Here is a 22,948-nt window from a genome sequence, read left to right as displayed (position 1 = left end):
CAGCCCCGCTCCAGCCCCAGCCGGGCTCTGCCAACGTGGTGCCCGGTCACCGGGACCCCCCCACCCGGGCCAGCTCCCACCGGGGTCCCTGGTTGATGATGGAGGGGAGGGGGGGGGCAGTAGCCATGACCCTGACCCTAAACTTGACCTTGACCCCTACGCTGCTGCTGTCCATGGTGCTGCAGCAGCTTGCCCGGGGGCCAGCAGGAGCCTGCCCCTCGCCCGCAGCCCGTTGGGCTGCGGGCGGGGGCAGGCTCCTGCCGGCCCCCCCCCCCCCCTCCGTTGCTACCGGGAGGAGGCGGGCAACCGGTGCCCGTTCCCCGGCGGCGGGATTGGCTGCGGTTCCGTGACGCGGCCCCGTTTTACCGGCGGCGGGGGGGGGGGGGGGTGGAACCGCTGCTGCGCCGCCGCAGAGCCGCCGGGATGAGCACGGCCGAGGGCTGGCCACCGTCCCGGTGCGGCGGCCAGGCGGTGCTGCGGGCCCGTGCCGAGGCTGCCGGGTACCGGAGGCTGCTGCGCACCCGCGCCGCCGAGGTGGAAGCGCTGCGGGGGGCCGTGGGTGCCCTGCACCGGCAGCTGGAGGGGCTGCGGGACCGGCGGAGCGGGGAGCTGGCCAAGTACCAGGTGCGGGGCGGCGGCGGCGGGGTCGGGGGGCGAGGGAGGACGGGGGCCGGGGTGGGGAGGGGAGGGGGTTCAGGTGGGGAGGGGGTCCGTGCGGGGCGGGGTCGGGTCAGGGCCGGGGGGTCCGTGCGGGGCGGGGGTCTGGAGGGGACTGGGGAGGGGGACGTGTGCGGGGCGGGGGCCCGGGTGGGGCTGGGGAGGGGGCTTCAGGCGGGGCTGGGGAGGGGGATCCGTGCGGGGCGGGCCGGGGGTCCCGGGCGTTGCTGACGGCCCGGCCGGCAGGAGCGGGTGGCGGAGCTGGAGCGGGAGATCGGCGAGGCGGAGGCGGAGATGGCCCGGTGCCTGCGGGAGTACCCGGCGCTGCTGCGGCTGCGGATGGCGCTGGAGGCGGAGATCGCCGCGTACCGGTACGCGGGGGGGGGCGGGCGGGGCGGGCGCGGCGCGGGGCTCAGCCCGGGCCTGTCTCTTGCAGGGAGATGCTGGAGGGCGAAGAGCTGCGCCTGGGCTGCCTGGCCGCGCCCTGACGGGACCCCCGGCCCCGCTGCGGGACCCCGCGCCCCCAGACCCCGGACTTCTGCGCCTCGGGGTCCCTTGAGCCCCCGCTCGCCCGCGCCTCGGGACCTCCGCCCCCGGGCGCCCGGGGCCGTGGGACCCCCGGACCTTCTGGACGCCTCTGGACTCCCGGAGCCCCCGTCCTGTCCCCCGTGCCATGGGCCCCCTGGACTCCCGGGACCCCCGGCTCCCCGGGCTCCCCAGACCCCCGCCCCGGGAGGCCCCGGCCCCCCAGGAGGGCAGCGCCCACAGGGCCGCACACTCTCACCAGCCTCTGCGGAGCAGCAGCGGGGCTGGGGTCCCGGCCCCGGCCCGCGCGGAAGCACCTCAATAAAGCCCCGTGGCATTACCCGAGCCGGCCCCTCCGTGGTGGTGGGGCAGCGTCCCCCGGCCGGGCCCCGCGCCGGGGCACCCCGCTGCGCTCTCGGGGTCTGCGGCAGAGCCGGGGCTCAGGGCGGCTCCTCGGGAGCCTGGGTGCCGGGGCCAGGTCCCGCCGGGGCTGCCTGGCTGCGGGGTCTCGGCTCCTGCCCGGCTGGCCGCAGCCCTTCGCCCCCAGGCTGGGCACCCCACGGGGATGCCAGGTGGGGCACGTCGTGGGCTCCTGGCCACGCACGCGTGGTGGAGGGGCCTGTGCCCCAGTGGGAGCTGAGCCCCCCAGTGCTGGCGGGTGGTCCCTGGCCCCCCGCACGGCCCCCCGCGCTGTGGCTGTGGCCGTGTCCTACCCCAGGACCAGCGCTCCCGGGGTCAGGCCGGGATCCTGCACCCTGGGATGTGGGGCCGGGGTCCTGCCCCCAGGGCATGCCCCCTCGGTGTAGGGCAGCACATCCCCGCTGGGGGGCGGCCCCTGGGGCTGGGGACGTTGCCCCCCTGCAGCCCCCGGGAAGAAGGCAGATCTGGGGGGGTTGATGAGGAATAGGGGGCCCAGGGTGCCTGCGTGCCCTGGCAGGGGGTTGGGCAGGGCTGTGGGGACCCCCCAGCCGGTCCAGGGCTGGGTACGGCCGCTGAGCGGGGCTGTCCCCGGCTGGGCTGGAGCGCGTGTGCACACACGTGTGTTACATGCCTGCTTTCAGCCGTACGTAAGGACCCCACGGGCCGAACCCTGCGCTGGCAGGGAGCCGGGGCCCCGCAGCGAGCTGTGGGGCAGCGAGGGCCTTGCACAGGCCTGTGACCCGCCGTGGGGCAGGGGCCCGTCCGGGCACCTGGAGCAGAAGGACAGGGCAGGCAGGAGCCCTGCCTGTGCTGTGCCCAGCTGGAGCCTGCAGAGGCTGGGGGCCAGGGGCCCAGCACCCCCCACCTCACACAAAGACTGACGGAGATTTGTCGTAGTAAAGCCAAGCCCAGTTCTTTAACAGAGGTAAAAAGTCTCTTCCAAACCATACAAGAGAATGGGAAGGCCGGTGTTGGGTCCCTACGGCTGCCGCACCGGGGGTGCCCCCAGCCCTGGGCGTCCCTGTGGGCACAGAGGAGCGGCGGGGCAGGGGACGGGTGCGAGGGGGAAGGGGGGTCCGTGCCGGGGTCAGGGCGCTGGGAGCCAGCGCTGCTGGGCTGCATCGACGTCCTGCCAGGCGCTCCAGGGGCTCCAGGCGGAGTTGGCGTAGGGGTCCTGGCAGCTGATGCGCACCCGCTGCGCGCGCTCCTGCAGCCGCGTCTCCTCTGCGCCCTCCACGTACTTGTCAACCTGCAAAGCGGGGCAGGTGGTGGCCTCGGGGAGCACCCCGGCACCGGGGCGGGGGGCCGCCGGCACAGGCGCCGCTGGCGGCGAGGCTGCGGGGAAGGTGGGACAGGGCAGGCGCAGCGCTCGGCGCTGGGGGCTCGGGAGTGGGAGACACCGGCACCTCCTCAACCCCGGCAGCGACGCTGCCTTGCATGGGCAGCGCTGGCAGGGGGAAGCAGAGACGACAGCCAGGAGTGACAATTTACCGCCCCAAGGAGAGAAGCAGTGTAGTGGGGAGGGGGCCATTGCTGAGCCCCCGGCACATCCCTGTTCCCGACGGCGGCCCTGGGCAGAGGGAAGAGCCCGGGCTGGGGCTGGGGCAGGGGCAGGGCGGGCGCAGGGCAGGGTGGGCGCAGCAGAGCGAGGACACGGGTCAGCACGTGCCCGGGCAGGCTGGGCACAGGCATCCCGCCGTTACCTGGGTGCCGTTGTGGAACTCGTACTGCAGCCGGTAGAGCAGGGCGAAGTAGGACTTGGGGAGCGGCCAGGAGGCCGGGGGGGCCCAGGCCAGGTGGAGCTGCTGCCCTCGCCGCTGCACGGTCAGGTCCTGCGGCGGGTCAGGCCGCACTGCGGGCAGAGCAGGGCTCAGCACGGGGCGGTGCTGCCCAGCCCGGAGCCGAGCCCTCGCACAGGGCTCCCAGCACCCCAAGGATGGCCCCTGGGCCCCGCTGCTGCTGGTCTGAGCTCACCAATGTCGTGGATGAAGAACTGAGTGGAGAAGTTGAGGTAGGAGTTGTCCGAGAGCCCCTCCAGCTGCAGCTGCAGCGGGTGCAGCTCCTCGGCGAACGGGCAGAAGGAAGGGTCCGTGAAGTTGGCGCTGAACTGGCTGTGGTGGCTGGCGACTGGCACCCACTCGCCCAAGGAGCCGTCGCTGCTGGGGGGAGGCAGGCGTGAGGGCTGGGCGGCCACGGGGCTGGAGCCGGGCTGAGGGGGTCCCGGGGGCACCCACCTGCGTGTGAGGCGGGCGCGGAAGACGGCAGAGTCGGGGCCGGTCCAGGAGCAGTGGAAGGAACCGCGGTAGGACGCAGCCTGGCAGGAGACGTTCATCCCCTCCTTGCCTGGCAGGGCCGAGGGGCGACGGCTCAGGGGCTGCACGGGGCCGGGAGCGGTGCCCCCTCCCCGTACGGCTGGGCTCTCCCCGGCCCGGTGCGTCCCCCCAGCCCCACGGGCTGGGCACGAACGTCTGCAGATGCACAAGCATCTCCTGGTCCCCAGCCTGCCCCCAACGCCCTGCATCCCCCCCCATCGCCCCTCATCCCCCCGCTCCCTCAGCTCTGGCCGTGCCAGCCCTGCATGCCCAGCCCCACGTACAGGTGCCGCTGACCACCACGTAGGTGGTGTCCAGCAGGACGGTGCCGGCCCAGCAGCTGTAGTTGCCCGCGGCCGGCAGGTCCAAGCCAAGGATGGTGAGAGTCTGTCCCTCAGCCACAAGCTCGGCCATGGGCTCCAGCTCCCCGTTCTGCGTCCAGGTCACTTGCTGCTCCGAGGTGTTGCATTTCACCACCACATCCCCGTTCAGTTTCCCCACCTGAACTGGAGACAGGAGGCAGCGACTGGGGTCAGAGATGGGCTGTGGTGTGGGCAGCCCGTCCCCCACACCACGATGGGGCTGGGTGCCCCCTCGTCCCGACACACCACATCCATCCTTCCCAAGGTCCCTGCCCTGCTCCTGCGCCCCACGTCCATCCCCCCTGCCCCATCCCCTCACATCCATCCCCACTCTGCCCCATCACCCCACATCTGTCCCCCTGCTCCCTCACCCCATGTCTATCCCCACCCTGCTCCCTCACCCCACATCCATCCCCCTGCTCCCTCACCCCGTGTCTGTGCCCCCCACAATCGCTCTCATGCCCATCTTTTAACCCCCCACCCTACCAGAAGCGCTGCCCCAGCCCAGGCTCACGTCGCCCTGTATCAGAAGGATGCGGGACGTGGGCGCTTCCTGCTCCCTCCGGCTGCTGCGTGGGTCCCGCAGCCCCCCACCCCGGGGTGTCTCCCCTCCGAGGCCCCCTGTGCCCAGGGGGGCAGGACTCACACTTTGGGGGGAAGGCAGTCAGGGCGTCCGCAGGAGCGAGGCACAGCACCAGCCCCACCAGCACCAGCATCTGGGAGGGGAAGGGCAGCAGTAGGGGAAAGGAAAGGGAAGGGGAAGGCAGGCCGGTGGCGGGGAGGGGACCGGCCGTACCCGAGGAGAAGGGGATGCAGCCAGCAGGATCAGCAAGGGCAGAGCCCTCGGCCCTGGGACGGCAGCAGGGTCAGGCAGGAGGGGGAGCGGTGCGGCAGGGGGGAGCCCCGCACAGGGCCGGCAGCCGATGCGACACCCCGACCCTTCCTACCGCAGCCCCTTGGTGCCCCCCGGGCAGGGGGCTGCGGTGCCCGCCTGGAGCAGCGCCTTCCCGGGGCTCCCCGGTGCCCAAACCCTCCCGGGGCCGCAGCGCGAGTGCCCCCGGCAGCACCCCGTGCTGTGCCTACCTCGCCGCTGTGGTGCGCGCTGCTCCGGTGAGCTCAGCATGGGCTGGGGGCTGGCGAGTGGCTGGATATATACTGAGCTGGGACCCCGCGGAGTTGCCCCAAGGTGAAGCCAAACCACAGAAACATCACAGTTCTCAGAAGAGGAGAAAGCTGCGCTGGGTGGAGCTGCGAGCCAGGACCGTGCTCAGCCCCCAACCCACCCGGCCCAGCCTCGCTGGGACTCACCGTGGGTACTTCCCAGGCTGGGGTGCACTGGGGACCCACTGGCCTGCCCCGGCCGTGGGCACCGCCAGGGTGGTGAGGGCAGGTCCCCTCCCGGGAACTGCTGGGAGTCCCGGGTGCTCCCAGCTCCCGCGAGCGGTCCTGGGCCCCAGGAGCAGCCGAGGGCTCACACATCACCGTGTGCCGCACGGAGCACCCGCAGCCCCCTGCTGTGGGAGGAGCAGGGGTTGAGTGTGGGGAAGGGACCACCGGGGTCCAGCAGTGCCTGCCCTGGGGGCCCGGAGAGGGGCAGGCATGGTGCTTGGTCCCGGCCGGTTGGGCTGCGGTGGGTCCCCGAGGAGAGGAGCGGGTCCCTGCAGAGGCTCAGGGTGCTGCACCCCGCCAGGCAGGGCTGTCTCCCCCCTTCCCCCCCCTCCCAGGGCCACGCAGCTGCCCCGGCCGCTTGTCCCGCGGCGTGCTGTGCTGGGACGGGACGCGGGGCAGAGGCAGCCACAGCCTCCCCTTGGCCATCCCCGCCAGCACCGGCCCTGCTCCGCGGCACGGCTGCCTCCCCTCAGCCCGGCAAGGCACGGCCCTGCGCCGGGCACCGGCCCCCGCCGCCTGCAGCCCCAGCCCAGGGAGAGGGGACGGGGCAGCCCCCCACGGCGGGGGCAGGCAGCCCCGGGGCAGGGAGGCTGGGGAGGCATGGGCTGCGCGCCACCGCTCCCGCTCACGTACTTTCTGGGGTTCCTAGAAAGCGAAGGGGGAAGTTCGGGCTCCGCGGAGGCTGTGGGAAGGCCCGGCCCTCACCTTTCTGCCCAACCTTCGAGGCGCTGCGGTGGGGACCGGGCAGCGGAGCCTCCGGGCGCCTTCCTGGGAACAGTGGAGACCCCACGCGCAGGCGGCGAGGAGGGGGGGAAGGAGGGAGACCGGGGACTCAGCTACGGGGATGAAGCAGCCCCATGCCCATGCCAAGGGGTCCACCCTGGGCAGGGGCTGGAGCACAGCACCCGCGCTGGAACCCCCGGCCCCCCGCAGCTCAGCCCTTGGCCACGGTGCCAGGGAGCCACGAGAGAACTTGCTGGAACGCTGGAGGGGACCCCAAGGCAGGAAGGGGGACCCCGGGGTGGGGGGCACCTCGTCCCAGAGGAGCGCCCGTGCCCTGTCCCGTCCTAGGGGGAGCAGGAGCTGGCTGCCCACCCCGGCTGCTGCCCACCCCCGCGCCGGCCGCAGCTTCCTCTCTGCTTCTGCAGAAGAGCGCGCGACCACGGAGGGGAAGACCCGGCGCAAAGGCCAGGGCTGCCCCTCGGCGCGTCCGTGTGGCCGGGAGCAGCGGCATGCTACCCAGAACCGGAGGCGGGAGGTGAGCAAGACCAGGGATGCCTCATGTTCAGAAACCCCCCCGGGAGAGGGGAGGCTGCAGGGGTGCGGAGCTGCCCCGCAGGGGCGCGGCGGCTGGGGGAGCCCTCACCCCGCTGCAGGCAGGACCCTGAGGTGGGACGGAGCCCACCCTCGCCAGACCCCTCTGCGGCGTGAGCCCTCCTTGGCTACAATCACAGACGCGAGGCCAGGAGCAAAGGTCACAAAACTTTATACAGGAGAGACCCGCAAGCGGCCCCTCCGCCCCGGGCGCTGCTCCCCCGGGCGCGGGGGAGCGCGACAGGCAGGGCCGGTGGCCCCAGCCCCGCAGTGGCCCCAGCCCCGCAGCAGCCCCCGGGGAAACACGAGGTGAACGAGCCCGGGCGGGGAAGGCCTGCACGACTCCCCAGGCCCAGGGCCAGCGCTCCCCCGAACCGGGCTCTGTCCCCAGGGGAGATGCTGGGGGCCGGTCCCGTGGCCGCTGGCACCACGACCATGGTGCAGATCCGTGGTAGTGGCAGGCTCTGCCTGTGCCTCCCTGGGGATCGGGTCGGCCCCGGCAGCAGCACGACCTCCCCAGGGCTCTCCTCTCCCTGGTGCTCACAAGCCAAGCCCAGGCGGCCCCGAGGCAGGGGCTCCGGTGCCTCCAGCTCACTGCAGCACACAGACTTCCCTCTCCTCATCCTCCCTGCCGGATGCTTCTCCTAGTGGCTCCGGCACCGCCGGCACGTCCTCCACGGCCACCACCTTCTCCCGCAGCTCCATCAGCAGGTCGCGGCTCTCGCTGGGCGGCAGGTTGCTCAGGTAGTACTGGGGTGCCAGCTCCACCAGCCTGCGGGGACAGGGGGTCAAGGAGGGACAGCCGGCCCCGGGGGCCTCCCTGGAGCAGCTGCCTCGCTCCCTGACATGGGGACAGTCCCCCCCACCCCCAGGAGAGGACACCCAGGCCAGGCATCGTGCCCCAAGGCTCTGCTGTGCTCCCAGGCCAGCACCAGATCCAGAGCCATGCACGGACGCAGCCCGGGCACGACCCATTCCTCCCCATCCCCGAGGTCCTCACATTTGGGGCTGGATCTCCGAGACCACACGGAGGCAGTTGTCCTGCGAGATGGTGAACTCGTGGTAGAGGACCCAGGGCGGCAGGCGCTGGGGGGGCTGCCGCAGCAGGTAGCAGCAGGCGGGGGGCAGGTGGGCCACGTGCTTGTGCGTCAGCATCACATAGTTGCCAGAGCCGTCGATGTCCCGGGCCACCTGGGGTACAGAGCGGGAGGGGAGGGGGGCTGGCTGGCACAACCCCCCGCCCCGCGGCCAGGCCCCTCGCGGCCCCCCGGCCCACCTTGAGGAAGTAGCCGGAGATGAGCGCTCTCTGGATGTTGAGCACGTTGGCGTCGGTGCCGAAGGCGGGGGGCGAGACGGGCAGCTCGATGCGCTGCATCACCTCCAGCAGCTCCGCCCGCACGATGCCCGCCAGCCGCAGCGCCTCCCCGCTCACTGCGTGCTTGCGGCACCAGCCCTCGTCCGCGTTGTCTGCGGGGAGAGCAGCGTCAGCACTGCGGGGACAGGGCTGGACGAGCAGAGACCCCACGCGGAAGCGGGTGGCCTGGCTGGGCTGGGGGCTCACGGGCCACAAAACCAGGCACTGCTGCTCCCGCAGACCGCATCCCCTCAAGGCAGCGGGGACAGGGACCGTGTGCGGACAGAGCGTGCGGCTCCCAGGTTGGAGCTGGGACACCTCGCAGCCAGGCTAGGGCACCTGGATGGGGCCATGACAATGTGGCTGCAGTGCTCGCTCCCGGAAGAAGCAGGGGACACGCGAGAGCTGTGGGACGCCCGCGGGGTGTGCCGCCCGCCAGCAGTTCAGCCCCTGCCCGGCACTCACGCTGCTGGAAGGCGTTGAAGATGTTGATGAGGGTGAAGTGGTCTCCGTCCGGGTGGAGCAGGGCCCGCCGGCGCATGGTCACGGCCTCCTCCAGGTGCGTGGAAGGGGGCACAAAGCAGGGGGAAGCTGGGGGTGGCACGGAGGGAAGGTCACCACGTGCCCCCCAGCACCACCCCTGCCAGCGCGGGCTCTCTGGGGGCTGCACCGGGCCGCGCGCCAGCCGCAGAGCGGGCTCTGAGCCCCTCGGCACGGTACCTGTGAGCATGGCGGCCAGGCTGACCATCTCCTCCACACAATCGAACTCGCAGGAGGCAATGAGCGCCTTGGCCAGCTGGGGGTCCAGGGGAAACTCCGACATGATGATCCCCACCTCCGACAGGTTCCCATCATCGTCCAGGGCAGCCAGGTAGTCCAGGTCCTCCAGTGCTTGCATCAGCGACTCGGGGGCTGGGGCAGGATGTCAGCCGGCTGCCAGGACCAGGCAGCCCCGCCCATCCTCCTCCTGCGCCCGTGGGACCCTCCAGCCCCTCTCCAGAGACAACCTGGGCTGCAGTGATGGCCACGGCCATGGCCAGCCTCCAGCTCCTCCCGCACAGCCACCCCTACTATGCCCCTCCGCTCAGGCTCCCCCCACGCCGTGCCTGGTCCCTCCACGCCCCGCGGGCAGTACCTGGCCGGTCGAGGAAGTCGCACTGTCCCATGTCGGCGATGTCCAGGCGCTTCAGCAGCAGCACGAGGCGGCTGAGGCTGGTCTCGCTGACGTGGGGTGCGGGGCTGGGGGGCAGGCGCTGCTCATAGAAGGCCTCCGAGTAGAGGCGTAGGCAGGTGCCTGCGGGAGAGGGGCTGTGAGCCATGACGGTGGGAGGGACAGAGCCCGGGGACAGGGCAGCAAGCGCAGGCAGGCGGGCGGGCAGGCAGGGAAGCGTGCTGGGCCATGGGCTGCCTGGGGCCCCAGCGGAGTGGGACAACAGCCCCGTCCCACTGGAGGCACATTCGGGGGACGCCCAGGCAGGGGCTCTCACCTGGGGGGCTGCCTGCGGCTCGCTGCATGCGCGACTCTGCCTGGCTCTTGCTGATGGGCCGCAGCACCTGGGACTCCGCCCGGATGCGGGGGTTGTAGACCTGCAGGCGAGGCTGTGAGAAGGGACACCCGCAGACGAGCCCCCGCCTTCTCCAAAGGTCCCTCCACCCTGCCGGTGCAGTGCCGCCACTGCCGCCTCCCTGGGGAGGGTCCCGTGCCCCGCACAGCATCCCCCAGCCTGGGGCATCACGCAGAGCCCAGGCCGAGCAGACAACGCAGACCGCCGCGGCCCCGCCGCTCCCTCCCCAGACTCGCCACCGCCCGCACCGTCGGCTGCGCCCCTGAGCAGAGCCAGGCCCCCCTGCTCGCCGCCGCTCGGCTCCCCGGCCCGCGCTGGCACACACTCACGTTGCGCAGCTCCAGCCCCGAGTCGATGACAAAGCGCACGGTGCCCAGAGAGAAGGACGAGTCCGCAAGCCAGTGGGTGACGATCACCCGCCTTTCTCGGCTGCTCTCCTCCAGCGCCTCGTACACCTTCTGCGCCGCGCGGCCCACACCGGGGTGCAGGGGCAGGACCAGCAGCGGGCCCAGCCCCGGGTTCAGCGCCACGGCCTCGGTCTGGATGGCGCCGCAGCACTCGGCGATCTCCTGCAGGGAGGGATGGGGGGACAGGAGTGATGCCCGCCAATGCCTGGAGCGGCCCTGTCCCTGGGACGGGGCGCTGCACCATGCCCTGGGGCTAAAAGCCCCGGGTCCCACACGGTGCCCGCTGTCCCCCAGAGAGGAGCCCCAGCTCTCGCAGTTTAATCCCCAGCAGCCCCCGCTGTCCTCAGGGCTCCCTGCACACAGCTGAGAGGGATCCCCCAAACCTTTCCCCATCCCCATTCCCCCCTGCCTCATGGCGCAGCAAGTCCCCCAGGAGCCAAGCCGTGGGTGCCTGCAGCCCACCTCCTCACTGGCCAGGAAGAGCAGAATGTGGCCGGGCTCCTGCCGCCGGTGGATGTCCAGCACAGCCTGGCAGGCAGCTGCAATGCGGCCGCGGGCCAGCGGGTCCCTGTAGAGCAGCTGGGGAGGGGGCCCCCGCCCCGGCACCCGCACCACGGGGGGGTCCCCGCAGAAGGCGCGGAGCCGCTCCTCCATGGCTGGCGAGGTCACCACCACCACCTTCAGCGCGGGGCGCTGGCGCAGCACGTCCTTCAGCAGCCCCAGCAGCACGTCGGTGGGCACCGTCCGCTCCTGCGCCTCGTCCAGCACCACCACCCCGTACTGCCGCAGCAGCGGGTCCGACGTCATCTCCCGCAGCAGCATCTCGTCCGAGCAGTACCTGCCACGGTCCGGCACTGTCAGCCTGGGGTGGCCGCGGGGACCCCTGGCACTGCGGGCTGCACCCCTGCGGGCGTCCCTGCGCCCAGCCCTGGGGGAGCACGCCTTGCCCCCTCCCCGCCGGCAGGAGCCCCCACGGCAGCCCTGGGAGGGCCCAGCCAGCCAGCAGCCCACTTCGTCACTCCCCGCAATGAGGCCAGGCTGGATTAGGAGATTACGCTGCCACTGGAGAGCTCAGCGGGATCAGAGCGCGGTGCGACAGGCGCTCGCGGCACAGGCAGCCCGCGGGGGCCCCCCCGTCCCCGTACCTGAGGATGGTCTCGGTGGTGCAGCAGTCCTCGTGGGGGACGCAGTAGCCGACCTCGTGGCCCAGGTTCAGGTCCATCTCATCCGCCACGCGCAGGGAGAGGCTGAGGGCGGCCAGGCTGTGGGGCTGGGTGCAGGCCACCAGGCCGTGGGCGAACTGCAGGGAGAGGGCGTACTCCGCGCACCACTGTGGGATCTGCAGGACCAGAACGCAGGTCAGGGCCTGGGGACAGCGTGGCCCTGGCCAGGAGCACCAGGACATTCCCCTCACTGTCATGGAGTGGCGCCTGCTGTGCCCCCCCAGAAGGGCAGAGGGACCCTCCCCACAGCACCCCCAGAGATCCAGCTGCAGGACCTCCAGGGCCAGAGGCCGTACTGAACCACTCAACAGCCCAGGCGGGACCTTCCCTCCCCTGGTACCGTCGCTTCTGAGCCCCAGCAACCTGTGACACGAGCCCCACAGCCTCAGTGCCGCATGCCTGCAGCTTTCTGCCTCGCTATGGGACATCACGGCCCTGGCTCTGGCATTGAGGACACGGGACAACAGTCCTCTCTGCCTCCACCTCCCCAGGAGAAACAGGGCAGGGGGGTACGTGCTGCACCGCCTTCGCCAGAGCTGCCAGCTCAGGCAGAGCAGTGCCTCCAGGTCACGCCTGCCAGGGCTTAAGAGGCATTTGGACAATGCCCTTAATAACGTGCTTTAACTTCTGGCCAGCCCTGGGGTGGTGAGGCAGTTGGACCAGGTGATGGCTGCAGGTCCCTTCTGACTGGAGCCATCCCGCTCTATTCTAACTGGCCCCCTGCTCCTCCCTGGGGAAGGCTGGGCAGGTCCCCTGGTCCAGGTTCAGCACAGAGCAGTGGTCACTGGCTACGTCCCGAGACCCAGACCTTGCAGCGGGGCAGGGGCTCAATCGTCCTCGTATGGGGCCAGAGGGATCACACACTACCCCAGGAAACCCCACGGTGAGAGAAGGGGAAGGAAGCGCCAGGGAGTAGCTGCTGCCCAAGCACCCGGCCAGGCGGCACGGGACGTTCCCGAGGCCGCGCAGATGTCCTTTGGGCACGGGGGACCAGAAATCTGCTGTTTAACTGCTCCTAACACGCCTGCCTGCCTCACTCACCCCCCTCGGGCCTGCGTCCCTGTGTCTGCCCAGCACCCGGGGCCACCGGCAGGCAGAGTCCTGCCCAGGGGCTGCCTCCAGTGAGCCCAGCTCACCGCCGGGCAGGAGCACACGGGCCATCTGCATGCCCGGCAGTGACCATGGGCGGGCGTGCAGCCTGCTCTGTTCCTCCACCCGGCCCCACAGCCGCCCCACAGATTGGCCACGCTCGGTCGTGTCTCCATGCTCAGCTCTGCACCCCCCCTTCTGCCGCCTTGCTGCCTGCAAAGACGGGCGAGGGCGGCGGCACAGGGTGCAGACAGCCCTCGGCCACCACGAAGGTGAAGGGACCCGGCTTGTGTGTCGGCTCTTCCCACTTTGGGTGGAAACACCGCGTCTGAGGGGTGCTGCTGCACCAACGTGCAGGATCAGATGCTCCACGTGGGTCGAGCTGCGTCCCCTGGCCTGCTCAGGACACGGTGGTCCCAGGGCCCCGCAGGGACCGTAGGCAGGGTGCCTGCACCCAAAAGCAGCCCGGCCCTGGGGCCAGAGCAGGCCAGGGCCTGCACAAGGGCTTTATTCCCCAAATCTGGCACCCTGCAGTTCAGCTGGTGCCACAGGCTGAACCCAGGCCCGCGCTGCAGCGGGGACACACCCCAGGGAGGTGGTTTGGGCAAGCGGCCCTGAGCCCACTGCCAACACCCTGCTAGCCCCAGAGGCCGGCAGCTGCCAAGTGGTGACCCAGCCCGCGTGCGGCGCCGCAGAGGCCATGGCTGCCCCCACAGCTTCCAGGTGATCCCTCCCCTGGTCAAAGTCTGCGTGACGATGTCTCCAGGTGCCGTGGCAGGGGCTGTCAGACGGGATCAGCTCCCCGGGGTGGGCAGGCGGGATCCTGGCACCCCAGACCCACCACAGTCCAGCCCGACCGCCCATGCCCGCCGCCGCTCCGGGTACCCGGACTCGGCTCCAAGGAGACATTGTTTCCCCCTCCCTGCGCCCGCCCGATGCCCTGCGCCGCTGTGGCAGCCGCTCCCGGGGCCGCCGTGGCAGAACTTCCTGGCTCGTGCCGAGGCTTTGCCCGGAGCCTCAGCGCCTGCCCCGGCACATGCCGGCACACGACTGCCTGGCTCTGCGCTCGCCCTGCCCCATGCCGGGCTCACCGCAGCGGCATGCTCCCAGGTACCACAGTGGAGCCGAAGCCCTGTGGGTCCCGTCGCTCCCTCCATCCCTCCCACAAACTCAGACGTTGCTGTGGGGTCAGGGAGCTGCTGCCCGGCCACAGTCCCATCTCCGTGCCTTCTGCAGCCCCGCAGCCGCCTGGGCTCCCACCTCCCCGCTCCGCCACGGCCCAGGGCCTGCCAGCACACGGCAAACGCAGGGTAATGCCGCGCAGGGGGCTGGCAGGAGGGGAGCGCGCGGGGCCCGCCTGCGCTGCTCTGGCAGGGGCGAGGGCTGGCAGCTCCTGTGCCATGGGGGCTGTGGCTCGCTCGCAGGGGAGCAGGATCCGCATGCGGGTCCGGGGGGAAGGCAGCGGCCTCGGGCAGGACCCAGCTGCTGCTGACAGCGGCACCGCAGGTGTTTGAGCAGGAGGGACGGACACAGCTGGGAGTCCAGCGGGCGCAGGGAGAGACCACCGGCAGAGCAGCCGGTGCCGCAGCCCTGCGCCGGGCTCCCAGGCAGCAACGTGACCCTGCTCAGCCGCGTGCAGCCCCCAGGGGGGCCGGCCGCTCCCGGCTGCCGTGACACAGCCCCCCACTCACCTGGGTGCTCTTGCCAGTGCCGGCGGGCCCGGACACCAGGATGATGCCGCTGTTGCCTTCCAGGTGCTCCATGAAGCTGTACTTGGTGGTCCAGACGGGCAGCTCCCGGCGCTGCCGCAGGAGCTCGTAGTAGCGGGAGGAGAAGGGCAGCCCGTCGTAGGGGTTCACCTCCAGGTCGCCGTCGCAGCCCAGGGCTGGGTCGTCCTCCTCCTCCTCCTCCTCCAGCACGGAGCCAGGGCCGCTCTGCCGGGGTGGGGAGCCAGGGGCCCCGCAGCCGGCCATGGCGGGGACGCCGGCACCGGAGCTGCGGGGGCAGGCGGGAGGTGGAGCGGGGCCCGCCGGGTCACGGCGGACCTGGAGGAGCCCGGCGCTGACCCGCCCTCGCCCGCCGCCCTGGCAGCGGCCCGGCCCGGCCCGGCCCGGCGGGGGGAACCTGCGGGGACCGGGACAGGCAGGGGGGTGCGGGCAGGGAGAGACAGGGAGAGGCAGGGGGGTGACACGGCCTGGGCGCGGGGAGCGGGGACAGGCAGGGACCGGGGCGGGCAGGGAGCGGGGTCAGACCGGGCCCCGGGAGAGCCCGGCAGGACCGAGCGGGGTGCGGGGCACCGGACCGGGCTGTGCGTGGGGGACCGGGCCGGGGCGCAGGGGGCGTGGGACAGGGCGGACACCTCGGGGGCGGGCGGACAGCCCGGGGCCGGTCCCGGCGGACGGAACTGAATGGCACGGGCCGGGCCGGGGGGGCACCGGGGCGGGTCGGACCGGACAGGACGGGGCACCTGAGCACCGGGACCGGACTGGAGCACACCGGACCGGACTGGACGGGGCCGGGTGCCCCGACTCAGCCCCCCGAGCCGCGGCTCCGGTTCCGGTTCCGGTTCCGGCTCCGGTTCCAGCTCCGGCCCGTTCCGACCGCCGCTCACCTGCGCGCGCCACCGCCACCTCGGGCCCTGCCTCGGGAGACCGTCAGGTGACCGCGGCGCCGTCACGTGGCCCCGACGGCGGCTGCCAATCAGCGCCGCGGGGCGTTCCCCCGCCCCCCCGCCCGTTGCTAGGCGCCGCCCTGCCTGCGTGGCGACGCGACCGGAGGCGCCCGGCCCGGCCCGGCCCCGCCGCCGCTGTACCGAGCAGCCGCCCGCGTCCCGGGCCCGGGGCGGGGGACGGGGACCCGCCCCGGCAGCGCCCGTGGCGCCGGCCGCGGTCCGTGTCTCGGGCGGAACGGTGCTGGGCAGCGCGGGCCTCGCCTCCGCCCTGCCGGAGCCCCGCGCTCCTCCGCGGCTGCTCGGTGCCCCGCCGCTGCGAGTCCCGGGCGCGGCGTCCCGTGCTGGGCGCGGCTGCGGCCCCAGCCCCCCGGCATCCCGGTGCCGGTGCCGGGCATCCCGTACCCGTGCCAGGCATCCCGGTGCCGGGCATCCCCGGCCCGGGACCCTGCACCCACACCGGGCGCCCCCAGCGTGCCGCCGGTGGGGGCCGGCAGGTGGAGCTGCCAGACCGGCAGACGGCCCGCGGCCGCCCGGCCCGGGCAGCGGGCACCGGCCTGGTGGGGCAGCGGGGCAGAGCCCGGCCGCGGGCCCCGGGACTTGGGCGTCGGAAGCCGCCGGCGCAGGCGGGGCCGGGAACCCGGCTGCGGCGGAGAGCGAAACTCCGAAGCCGCCTGCGGTTCCCGCTCTGCCCCTGCAGCACCGAGAGAGACCCGCCATTCCCGGCCCCGGCACGCAGCTCCGAGAGAGACCCCCCGGCCCCTGCCTCGGCACGCCCGTGTCACAGTGTGCCATGGGGACATCTCTCTGACCCAGCCTCGGCCACCCTTGAGCCGTGGGCCCCGGTGCGGGCAGGTCCGTGCTGGCGTGGCGATGGCGGGGCTGCTGGCCGCACACCCTGACCTTTGCCGCCGTGGGATGGCGGCTGCTGCGGCTCCCGCCCTCGCGCCTCAGCCGCGGGTGCCAGCTCTCCCACATCGAAGCTCTGTGCTGCCGGCTTCAGTGCTGGCACAGCCCTGCGGCAAGCGCCCGCAGGCTGCGGCGTGCTGCCCTGGCATGCTCCGCTGGCACCGGGCACTGCCACCCCAGCCAGGGACCAGCCGTGCCACCCCTGGGAGCAGACGCCCAGGCAGAGGGGTGATGATCCCGGGTCATCCCCTCCAGCTCTCTGGGTGGAGGCCCCTGTGCTCGGGGGCCCTTAAACCCTCCCGGCCACCCCCTGTGCGCCCAGCTCCCCTCAGCCAGCTCCGGCGGCTCACCCAAACCTGCCCGAGCTCCTTTCCCGGGGGCTCCCTGTCGCCTCCATCATCTCTTCCGCAGGCTGAAGGGTCTGTGAGGGCTGCCCCGAGCGGGCTTTGGGTCAGGGGTGTCTGCCCCGGGGCCTGGGGTGACCCGTGGGGTGGGGGAGCTGCACCCAGCGGTGACCCCGGTGCAGCCTCCGGCTGGCAGGGGGAGGCAGGGGCCTGCAAGGAAGAGATGGGCGGCGCAGGGAAGGAGCCTGACGCTGCCTCGAAGGGGCCGGTGGAGAAGTGGTTCAAAGTGTGAGAGCAGCAGCCCGGCTGCGGGAGCCCCGCCTGGGCCGGCCGGGAGCTGGTCCCAGGGGAGCGGGGGGTCCCAGGGCAGCGTGGCCGTGCGGGGAAAAGGCCTGGGCTGGGGCGCTCTTGCCCAGCGCTGGCTCAGGGCTGAGCAGGGCCAGGGGACGAGCATCCCGTCCCCGTGGACCCGCAGGCACCAGGCAGCCAGGGTTCGCAGCAGGCGGGAGGAAGGAAGTGGTTGATGCTGAACCGTTGCTTCGCTCACCATCCTGGTGCCGTGGGGAGCGGAGGGCTGGGCACTGGCCCGCAAGCCCTGGGCGCGGCCGTGCACCGCAACGGTGTTTGCACTGCCGAGCCTCGTGCACCAAGGGATGGGGAGGCAGAGGCGTCGTCCCAGCGGTGCTGGTCGGGAGCGGCGCGGCTGGCCTGAGCGCACGGCTCCCTGCGGCTCCCCGTGCCGTGGGGTGGCCGGGGCTGCCCTTGCTCCGTGCCCCGGCCTCCGAACCAGTGTCCCACTGGCTGCCAAGTTCTGTCAGCGGTGCTCAGCCAGAGGGGCTCGCGGTGCCACAGTGTTGCCCGCGGCCAGCAGCCCCATCGTGCCCCGCGGGCAGGGCCAGTGACCCACCCGAGCCTGGGCCCCTGGGTGGGGGGCGTGGTGGGGTCCCGGGGGCTCCGTCCCCACCACCCCTGCCCCGGTGCATGGGGGGTGCGGGGCGGTCGGGTGGGTCCCTGCAGCACCCAGCTGTGCGTTGAGGAAGCGGGGGTTTGCACAAGCCGGTGAGATACACGTGACCTGGGGAGCGCGGCAGGAGGAACCAGCAGCCGCCCCGCGCAGGGCCCTGGTCCCCGCGGCACAGCCGGCCATGGCCCCGTGGCTGCCCACCAAGGAGGAGAAGTATGGCGTGGGTGAGTGTAGGCTTTGGGGCTGAGCGGGCGCCGGGCCCTGCTGGGCTCCCCGGCTCGCCGGAGGGATGCGGGGCTGGCGGATGGGGGACTCGCTGCCAGGGTGATGCTGCTGGTGCCCCGTGGCTGTGGTGGCCCCGCGGCAGCGGGTTGCAGAGGGGCAGGCGATGGTGGGGGTCTGCGGGGTGAATGGTGCCGGTGGTGCCGGGCTGGGCGGGGATGGCAGCGATGCTCAGCAGTGCGAGGTGGGGACCGGGTCCCTGCGATGCCGGCACTGGGTGGGCCGGTGGGTGCAGGAATGGACGGGGGGGCGGCGGGGGGCTGCAGGGCTGGTGACGGGGTGGCCCAGGGGACGGGGGCCGAGCAGGGCAGATGTCAGCAGCACCCATGCACCCAGAGGCGGAGCATGGCTGATGCTGGGTGGGGATGGGGAGCTGTGGGGCAGAGCACAGGGGCAGGGGGCTTGGCACAGGATCCGGCCCTCCCCTCTGAGTTAGGGGTCTAGGCTCAGCCTGGCTGCTGAAGTGGGGGACCCTCTGCCCAAGGGGTGGTTAGCTCGTTAACGGGGATCGTTAGCTCACATACGACCTGGTCTCAGGGGGGTGCCTGGGGACCCCAGAGCCACCCCTATAATTTGTCCGCGGTCCCAGCTGGGGCTTTGCTCCCAGCCTCTGCATCGGTCATGGCAAAGCCCTGGGCAGCCCCGTTCCCTGCACCACCTCCCAGCTCAGGGTCCCTGCGCCGACCTCAGCCCCCGTGTGGGCACACGCTCCCCATGCCCCACGCCAACCCTTGCAGCCTCGCGTCTCTTCCCGTTTCTGGCTGGGGCTGTTTCCTGCGCCCTCCGCTTGCAGTGCCGGCAGCACCGGGAGCAAGGGCTCGGTTCCTGCTTGTGCCCGGCGGGCGTTAACCGTCCTGTGAGGAACCCTGCCTGGCTGGGGCCTGGGGGTGGGACGGAGCTGGAGGGGAGTGAGCCTGGGCTGGGGCTGGGTGCTGGTCCAGGCTGGCTCAGGGTCCTCGTGTGGAGGGCAGGGTGGCAGGAGGGGTCCCGTGGGACCTCAGGGCTCCCGGTGCTGCAAGGTGTGCCGGGGCCAGCACAAGGGGTCCCGCTGAGCGGTGGGGGTCTGGGGGCATCACAGTATGAGCTGGCCCTGGCCAGGGCTGGCGGTGGGCACAGGCAGCGTCCCAGCAGGGACCCCCGGGTGCAGGCACGCCTGCAGGGGACCGTCTGCTGGAGCAGGGTGCAGCTGGCCCTGGGGCCAGGCCAGGGCTGCCTCCACCAGACAGAGCTGTCACTGTCCCCGGGGACCAGAAATAGCAGCAGCCTGGACCAGCACCGCAGCCTGGCCCGGTGCAGCCCGTGCCGCAGCAGGAAGCATCTGGCCGCCAGCGAGCTCCTGCGCTCCCACCGCCTCGCTCCTCTCCGCTCCCTGCTGCCCTGCTCCCCCCGCCGCCCCCACCGCCCTCGCTGCCCCGTTCTCCCCGTCGCCCTTGCTGCCCCGCTGCTCCCGGCGTCAGCTCCCGCCGTCCCTGGGTGCGGGCCCCGGGAGGGCAGTGCTGCTGCTCCGGCCGGGGCTGAGCTGGTGCTTGCCTCTCCATGCCACTTGCGGTGGGAGCAAGACCACCGGGCTCGGCACTCGCTCGGGCCCATGCAGCTGGGCCGGGCGCCCAGGGTGTGGGTGGCAGGCGGCGTGACGGGGAGGACGCCAGGCTGGAGACCCTCGTGTGCTGCGGCCAGCCCTGCTCTGCCTCGCACCGCAGCCTGGTCCTGCGCCTGCTCGAGGGTTTCACGCTGTTTGTGTGGGGCTGGGACCCTGCACCGTCTCTCGGGGCTGAGCGATGCCTGTTGGCTCTGCCCCGTGGGGGGAGGCCGGCCGTGGGGCATGACCCGGGTGAGGGACCCCCGCTCACGGCTTCCCGGCCTCTCTCCCTGCAGCCGTGTGGAACTTCCCGCGCACCAGCGAGCATCACCTCCCGCTGCAGATCGGGGAGACGGTGCACATCCTGCAGGCCTCCGAGGGTAAGGGGGTCCGGCAGCCCCGGCCAGGCCCCGTGCCATCCCCTGCCAGGGAGAGGCTGGGCTCGGTATCTGGCTGCACCCTGAGATGGGGGCTTCGTGCACCCTCTCTTGGCTGCGCTGCCGGCGGGCACCCAGCCCTGGCCTGCCGCAGGCTGCTGGGTCCCTGAGCCCGGCTGATGATGTCCTCTTCCCTCCCTTGCAGGCTGGTACCGTGGGTACTCGCTCAGGAACAGGGCTGCCCGGGTAGGTGAGGGGCTGCTGGGGGCCAGGGAGCAGGGGAAGGCGTGGGCACGGCCGGTGGCTGCCCCGTCCCTGCTGGGGGGATGCGCCAGGCACCTTGCGGCGTTGCCAGGCTGGGACCCTCTGCGGGACCCTCGGTCCCAGGGCGGGAGCCCTGGCCGTGGCCCCGGGGAGGGCTGCCTCCTGCCCAGCCCGGCCCGCGGGTGCTGACACTCCGGCTCCCCCAGGGCATCTTCCCGGCCTCGCTCATCCACCTGAAGGGCGCCGTGGTGGAGCGCAGGGGGTAAGTACCGGGCAACGGGCACGGGCGAATGGGCCCCATCCGCCTGCCCAGCGCGGGGGCCTGCGCGGTGCCATGGGGCTCCAGGGCTCCCTGCGCCTCTCCCCAGGGCAGAGGAGAGCGTGGTCCCCGCCGACATGCCCATGGTGCAGGAGATCACCACCACGCTGCGGGAGTGGGCCACCATCTGGAAGCAGCTCTATGTGGTGAGGGCTGGGGGCCAGGGGGCCGGGGCCGGTGCCGGCAGGGCGCACGGTGACCCTGCGCTGCTGCCTGCAGGCAGGGCAGACAGAGCGGTACCATCAGGTGAAGCAGATGATGTGCGAGCTGATGGAGCGGCGCTCGCAGCTGCTCTCGGGGACGCTGCCCAAGGACGAGCTCCTGCAGCTCAAGAAGGAGGTGACCGGCAAGATCGACTACGGCAACAAGTGAGAGCGGGGACAGGAGCGCAGGGGGGCCCGGGCCCCTGCCCCAGGCACGGGCTGCAGGGTGCCGAGGGATGCTCAACTCCTCTGCTGCAGTGTCCCTGCTGTCCCGGCTGGCTGTCCCTGTGTCCCCATCATCCTGTCTGTCTGTCTGTATGTCCCTGCTGTCCTGGCTGGCTGTCCCAGGGTGGCTGGGGACAGCAGGTGTGCTGGGGGTGTGCAAGCCACCTAGCCAAGGGCTACCACCGGTGAGCCCTGGCTAGGGCAGGAGAGCATCCCTGGTGCTGCCCGGCTCTTGTCCCCCTGGCCAGGACCCGTCAGGATCTGTCCTTCCCCCACACTGTGCCTGCACCCCCAGACCCCGTGCCAGCCCCTGCCCGTGCAAGGGCAGGCAGGTCCCAGGGGGTGCACACACCCATGGGCCCCCGGCTCAGCCGGGCGCCGGGTCCTGCCTCACCCGGTCCTGGCCCCCACAGGATCCTTGCGCTGGACCTGGTGGTGCGGGACGAGGACGAAAACATCCTGGACCCTGACAGGACCAGTGTCATCAGCCTCTTCCAGGCGCACAAGAAGGCTGCGCAGACCATCACGCAGCGCATCCAGGAGGAGACGGTGAGAGCCAGCGCCGGCTCCAGCGCACCAACCCCTCTGTGCCGAGAGCCTGCTGCCCCATGCGTGGCCATGCCATGCTAGGGGCCGTGCTGTGGGGCAGAACCGTGGGGCTGAGCGGCCTCGTGCCCCGCAGAGCCTGCAGCAGAGCACGCTGGGCTGCAGCACCCGCCTGGCAGCTTCGCCCTCCCACAGCCTCTACCTCTGCGTGCGCAACTTCGTCTGCAACATAGGCGAGGAGGCACAGCTCCTCATGGCGCTGTACGACCCCGGCGAGCATCGCATGATCAGGTGGGGCCCCAGTGGCGCAGGACCGGCCCTGCTGCCCAACCCCTTCCACGGGCTCGGCCGGGTGCCCATCCTGCCACTCCCTGCAGCATCCCCCGCTCTTGTCCCCGCTGTGTGGGGAAGCCCCTGCCCCTTTGTACCCCGTTGCCCACCCTGGGGCTGCCTGTCCTGCCCAGCCTGGCTGCCCACCCAGCGCAGCATGAGCCAGCACATCTCACGGAGGGGAAAGAAGCATGTCCCTTCCCGCTGGGTTTTCTCCTCTGGAGCGGGAGGGTTTGCCACCAGTGTGCACGGCGTGGAGCCGCATCCCGTGGGACAGCCCACGGCTTGCCCTGCTCAGGCCATGTATGCCCGACATGCTGTGGCCTGTTGTGGGTGTGCTGTGGCATGCTGCCCTGCGCTGATCTGCCCACGGCCCCATGGCAGGCAGGAGCCGGCTCAGCGCACGCCAGATGCCGGGTACCGCTGGGGCAGCGTGGCCCTGTGCAAGGGACCGGCGAGCCGGCGTGCCCAGAGCACCTACAAGCTGCCCACCCGCAGGCAGGGCTGGGCTGGCAGCCTCCTGCTGCTGGGGATGGCCAGGCTGGGCCAGTCCCTGTGCTGCGACCGGAGCCACTGGTCGGACCAGGGCTCTGCGTGGTGGGAGCTGGCAGGGGCCGGGCCCATGAACCGGGGCCCGAGCAGCCCCCTGCCCGTGGCCGACGTGCTCCAGCCCACGTTGTGGTGTTTGCTCGCGCGCTGCTCGCTGGCAGCCTCTGCGGGGCTGGACCCGAACACGCTGAGCTCCAGCTCTGATGTCCTGGTGCCCAGCCCCGGCCGCGGGCTCCTCACCCCCTCGCCTTCCCCTTGCAGCGAAAACTACGTGATCCGCTGGGCCAGCACGGGCGTCCCCCAGGACATCGAGCTGCTCAACAACCTCAAAGCCATCTTCACGGTGAGCGCAGAACCCTTGGGAGCAGCGCTGCTGCTGCCTGCCTCCCCTCCTGCAGAGCTGCCCGTGCCTCCTCCCCTCCCCGCTGCCTGCAGAGCTGCCCCCTGCCCCACGCAGCATTTCGGATGCATCCAGCACCATGCACGGGGGCCCTGAGGCTCCGCCGCAGCCTGCGTCCCCCTCTGAGCAGCTGAGTCCCTGCTCCTTCCTGCTGCTCTCTCCCTGCTGCTCGTTTATCCCGTGCCCCCCAGCCTGGCCAGCTCTGCGGCTCCTGCGCAGACCCCAGACCTGGCACCTGCACGTTGGCACCCTTGCGGCCTCCCCTGCCAGGTTCGGGGCTGCTGGAGCACCCGTACCCCATCCCCGCTCCATCTCTCTCCCGCGGCTGGGCTCGGCGGTCCCTGGCCGCGGGCGGGAGGAGGCGCAGGCACT

The 22,948-nt window shown here is 72.3% G+C and overlaps 4 protein-coding genes across 4 annotated transcripts in view; 2 read left to right on the top strand and 2 right to left on the bottom strand.

Annotated features, from left to right (window-relative positions):
- Nucleotides 1–379: 379 nt before the first annotated feature.
- Nucleotides 380–1,527, top strand: LOC148051300 (alpha-internexin-like). Its single transcript, XM_087737455.1, has 3 exons — nucleotides 380–624; nucleotides 904–1,028; nucleotides 1,094–1,527. Exons 1-3 carry the CDS (start codon nucleotides 424–426, stop codon nucleotides 1,143–1,145), a joined length of 378 nt encoding a protein of 125 aa, XP_087593581.1. The 5' UTR covers nucleotides 380–423; the 3' UTR covers nucleotides 1,146–1,527.
- A 1,162-nt stretch (nucleotides 1,528–2,689) lies between these two features.
- Nucleotides 2,690–4,992, bottom strand: LOC104014234 (interleukin-12 subunit beta-like). Its single transcript, XM_087736419.1, has 6 exons — nucleotides 4,923–4,992; nucleotides 4,199–4,420; nucleotides 3,837–3,945; nucleotides 3,577–3,758; nucleotides 3,306–3,454; nucleotides 2,690–2,851 (listed from the first exon to the last, which is right to left on the bottom strand). Exons 1-6 carry the CDS (start codon nucleotides 4,990–4,992, stop codon nucleotides 2,690–2,692), a joined length of 894 nt encoding a protein of 297 aa, XP_087592545.1.
- A 2,143-nt stretch (nucleotides 4,993–7,135) lies between these two features.
- DQX1 (DEAQ-box RNA dependent ATPase 1) lies at nucleotides 7,136–15,289 on the bottom strand. Its single transcript, XM_087736592.1, has 12 exons — nucleotides 15,229–15,289; nucleotides 14,309–14,612; nucleotides 11,451–11,644; nucleotides 10,768–11,143; nucleotides 10,228–10,467; nucleotides 9,821–9,920; nucleotides 9,469–9,627; nucleotides 9,054–9,245; nucleotides 8,799–8,924; nucleotides 8,256–8,446; nucleotides 7,980–8,170; nucleotides 7,136–7,751 (listed from the first exon to the last, which is right to left on the bottom strand). The coding sequence occupies exons 2-12, from the start codon at nucleotides 14,588–14,590 to the stop codon at nucleotides 7,571–7,573; spliced, it is 2,232 nt and encodes a 743-aa protein (XP_087592718.1). The 5' UTR covers nucleotides 14,591–14,612; nucleotides 15,229–15,289; the 3' UTR covers nucleotides 7,136–7,570.
- A 2,298-nt stretch (nucleotides 15,290–17,587) lies between these two features.
- Nucleotides 17,588–22,948, top strand: part of LOC104014139 (dedicator of cytokinesis protein 2) — an 82,331-nt gene continuing 76,970 nt past the window's right edge. Inside the window, exons 1-9 of the mRNA XM_087738097.1 lie at nucleotides 17,588–17,726; nucleotides 19,660–19,743; nucleotides 19,946–19,986; nucleotides 20,211–20,266; nucleotides 20,373–20,469; nucleotides 20,543–20,691; nucleotides 21,165–21,300; nucleotides 21,434–21,588; nucleotides 22,438–22,519. Of these exons, the coding sequence (XP_087594223.1) occupies nucleotides 17,684–17,726; nucleotides 19,660–19,743; nucleotides 19,946–19,986; nucleotides 20,211–20,266; nucleotides 20,373–20,469; nucleotides 20,543–20,691; nucleotides 21,165–21,300; nucleotides 21,434–21,588; nucleotides 22,438–22,519 (843 nt within the window). The 5' untranslated portion in view covers nucleotides 17,588–17,683. The remainder of the gene's footprint in view (nucleotides 17,727–19,659; nucleotides 19,744–19,945; nucleotides 19,987–20,210; nucleotides 20,267–20,372; nucleotides 20,470–20,542; nucleotides 20,692–21,164; nucleotides 21,301–21,433; nucleotides 21,589–22,437; nucleotides 22,520–22,948) is intronic.

This window comes from Nipponia nippon, unplaced genomic scaffold (assembly GCF_047370975.1).
Source record: "Nipponia nippon isolate SJK-2023a ecotype South Korea unplaced genomic scaffold, ASM4737097v1 scaffold_6, whole genome shotgun sequence".
NCBI lineage: Eukaryota > Metazoa > Chordata > Aves > Pelecaniformes > Threskiornithidae > Nipponia > Nipponia nippon.
Note: the sequence above shows the minus strand (reverse complement) of the source record. Positions and strands in the feature narration are given on the sequence as shown.

What these genes read in the sequence shown, in the direction of transcription:
- LOC148051300 (XM_087737455.1), top strand. Translation starts at nt 424, where the DNA reads ATGAGCACGGCCGAGGGCTGGCCACCGTCCCGGTGCGGCGGCCAGGCG. An exon ending in GGGAGCTGGCCAAGTACCAG is followed by an intron (nt 625 to 903) that starts GTGCGGGGCGGC and finishes CCCGGCCGGCAG; the next exon opens with GAGCGGGTGGCGGAGCTGGA. An exon ending in GCGGAGATCGCCGCGTACCG is followed by an intron (nt 1,029 to 1,093) that starts GTACGCGGGGGG and finishes TGTCTCTTGCAG; the next exon opens with GGAGATGCTGGAGGGCGAAG.
- LOC104014234 (XM_087736419.1), bottom strand. Translation starts at nt 4,992, where the DNA reads ATGCTGGTGCTGGTGGGGCTGGTGCTGTGCCTCGCTCCTGCGGACGCC. An exon ending in GACTGCCTTCCCCCCAAAGT is followed by an intron (nt 4,421 to 4,922) that starts GTGAGTCCTGCC and finishes TCCTGTCTCCAG; the next exon opens with TTCAGGTGGGGAAACTGAAC. An exon ending in AGTTCCACAACGGCACCCAG is followed by an intron (nt 2,852 to 3,305) that starts GTAACGGCGGGA and finishes CCCGCTTTGCAG; the next exon opens with GTTGACAAGTACGTGGAGGG.
- DQX1 (XM_087736592.1), bottom strand. Translation starts at nt 14,590, where the DNA reads ATGGCCGGCTGCGGGGCCCCTGGCTCCCCACCCCGGCAGAGCGGCCCT. An exon ending in TCTTCCTGGCCAGTGAGGAG is followed by an intron (nt 10,468 to 10,767) that starts GTGGGCTGCAGG and finishes CCCTCCCTGCAG; the next exon opens with GAGATCGCCGAGTGCTGCGG. An exon ending in CGACTTCCTCGACCGGCCAG is followed by an intron (nt 9,246 to 9,468) that starts GTACTGCCCGCG and finishes ATCCTGCCCCAG; the next exon opens with CCCCCGAGTCGCTGATGCAA.